The sequence below is a fragment of the Glycine soja genome, chromosome 14 (genome assembly GCF_004193775.1).
Source record: "Glycine soja cultivar W05 chromosome 14, ASM419377v2, whole genome shotgun sequence".
Lineage (NCBI taxonomy): Eukaryota > Viridiplantae > Streptophyta > Magnoliopsida > Fabales > Fabaceae > Glycine > Glycine soja.
In genome coordinates, this window is record NC_041015.1 from 5,803,601 (window position 1) to 5,806,031 (window position 2,431).

A 2,431-nucleotide genomic window follows, 5' to 3' on the forward strand; every position below is an offset into this window, starting at 1 on the left:
TTTTAGGCTTGTTTTGATTATTTTAGTTTATGTCATGTGTTTCTGTCATGTTATGACATGAATACAAATTTTGTGTTCTTCTATTTTTTTTATGCTTTATGTTGATGTAAGCTTTTGTCCATGGTGATTAAGCATTGTTTGAGTTTTTGTTATGGATGATTAAGCATTGAATTGTTGTTTTGCTTCTCCCTTGAGGGGTTAAGCATTGATTTTAGCTTTTGCTCTTGATGGTTAAGCTTTGATGTTTTGAGCTTATGCCAAATGGTCTTGTTGTTGCCTTTGCTTGCTTTGATGCTTGCTTTGAACTCTTGGAAGAAGATTGAAAAAGCAAATGTTGATCGAAGACTTCTAGGAGCTATGCACCATTGCCGAACCTATACTTTGATTTGTTTCTAGATTTCTATTTTGATTGATGTATTTTCGACATGTTTAGTTATATTTCAATTTTTTCAGACTTTATTTTCATTTTCTATGATGTAGATGTATTATCTTCTCCAAGCTCGAAGTGTAAACACCTTCCCACTTGCGGGGTATTAAAGATATAGATGACTAGCATTAGTTAGTTATTAGTTTAGCTAGTTACAAGTTAGTTATTAATTTAATTAGTTACAAGTTAGTTATTCTTGTAACCAATTATGTAACAACTTATTAGTATTAGTTATATAAGATACAATTGTATTCATGTAAAGGTGAGTTTTGCTCATTTAAGCATTATCTAAAATAATATTCAATTTTTTCTTTTTTTCATTCCATTTGCATTCATTCATTCTTGATAGACAAGAGATTTATCATGGCAACTTGAGAGCTGGGCAATTAATTTGATCAATTCATTTCGAATTATATGGCAACAAACTCAATCAACAATGAAAAGTGTCAGCTAGATACTTTTATTTCTACCATTTCCTTCTATAAATTATAAAAACCCAAGAACATAATTAAAAAGAAATTTAAAGAAGAATAAGACCAAGAAGAAATCATTCCCATTATACGTCAAGGAAAAGTTTCTAAATTCTGTGTCTAATCCTGCAAAGCCCATACTTCCACACCAGAAAAAGTTGCTAAGTTTATTTCCTATGTTACAATATAGTAGCAAACTCTAGATACCGTGCAAAATCTGAGCAATTAGTTAGCAAGTTCTAATTGAAGCCACACAAATACAATTTCTAGCCATACTCATCTCCGAAACACAAATCAAGAAGTGTTAACTTTTCTCTTCAGAATCATTCTCAAACTTCCCAGAAAAGTTAAGAGGACGACACTTTTCTCCCATCAAGATGTTCTTCCTCCAAAGGGCTTCTTCATCTTGGTCACTGTAATCTCCCTCCACTTCTCCCTCCCGCACTTTCCTCCAAGAAATCATCTTCACCATGGAGAGTGCCCTGTTATTAATATTGCTGTTCAGCTTCGAAATCAGTTTGTGCTCCTTCGAATTCGATGATCTTGTTGTTGCTTTCTCTGCTTCTTTGTGGAGGTTCTTCAGTTTGTCAGAACCACAGAGAAAAGTGATGATGGAAAATACACACAAGACTGAGAGTATAGCTAAGAAAAGTGTGGAGATGGGCATGGAGGAGAGTAGAAGATTACTGAGAAGAGGCCTCGCCATGTGTGAGAAATGAAATGAAGTTGGTCACTTAGAAGAGAAGGGTTGGATGGTGCTGCAATAAAAAGAGAGACAGTGCAAAACGTTGGTGTGTAGTGTGTACTATTTGGTTTAAGAGTATCTCACACGCTCTAAATGCCAACTCTTATTTGCCTATGATTAAGATTGACAGGTTCATGTGGTGGAATGGAAATCTTCCACTCCCTCCATTACCAAGCTATGAAATAAGTGTGTAACTCTACATTATTGCAATAACAGTTGCAACCTCAACTTCAAAGTATTTTGATTCACAATAATTGCATTGTAATAGTAATGATAATCGCATTAATTATATTTTTTCATAATATAAAAGTTTTATAACTCATTGCAATTTTAGTTTAAAACCATACTTGCACCATCCATCATAACATATATATTTATACAGTATTCTTATTTTTTTTCTAGAGAACATAGAAATTTGAAAAGCAAATATATCTTTACCTTTTTTACATTATAAAAAGGATAAATAGTCACTTTTGTTTCTCAATGTGTAATTCCCTGATAAATGTGTTCTTAAAAGATGAAAATACAAAATTTAGTCCCTTAAAGTGTAACAAATATATCCGGTCATTAACTTCTGTCCGTCACCGTTAATAAAATAGCCTACGTGACATGAAGAGAGACAAATTTGTCATTAAAATAATTGTCAACGTGGATTGCCAGCATTGGGCATATTTGTTATAATATTTTTTTGACTTTTCATCTTCTCACTCCGCTGACAAATGCGTCCTTAAAAGATGAAAATGCAAAATTTAGGAGATGTTTGGTTTGATTGTTTTCTGTGTTCGTTTT

The 2,431-nt window shown here is 32.8% G+C and overlaps 1 protein-coding gene across 1 annotated transcript; it reads right to left on the minus strand.

The window, feature by feature from the left end:
• Window positions 1-859: 859 nt before the first annotated feature.
• On the minus strand, window positions 860-1,776 carry LOC114383342. The gene has a single exon (XM_028342998.1). It carries the CDS (start codon window positions 1,601-1,603, stop codon window positions 1,202-1,204), a length of 402 nt encoding a protein of 133 aa, XP_028198799.1. The 5' UTR covers window positions 1,604-1,776; the 3' UTR covers window positions 860-1,201.
• Between the last annotated feature and the right edge of the window lie 655 nt (window positions 1,777-2,431).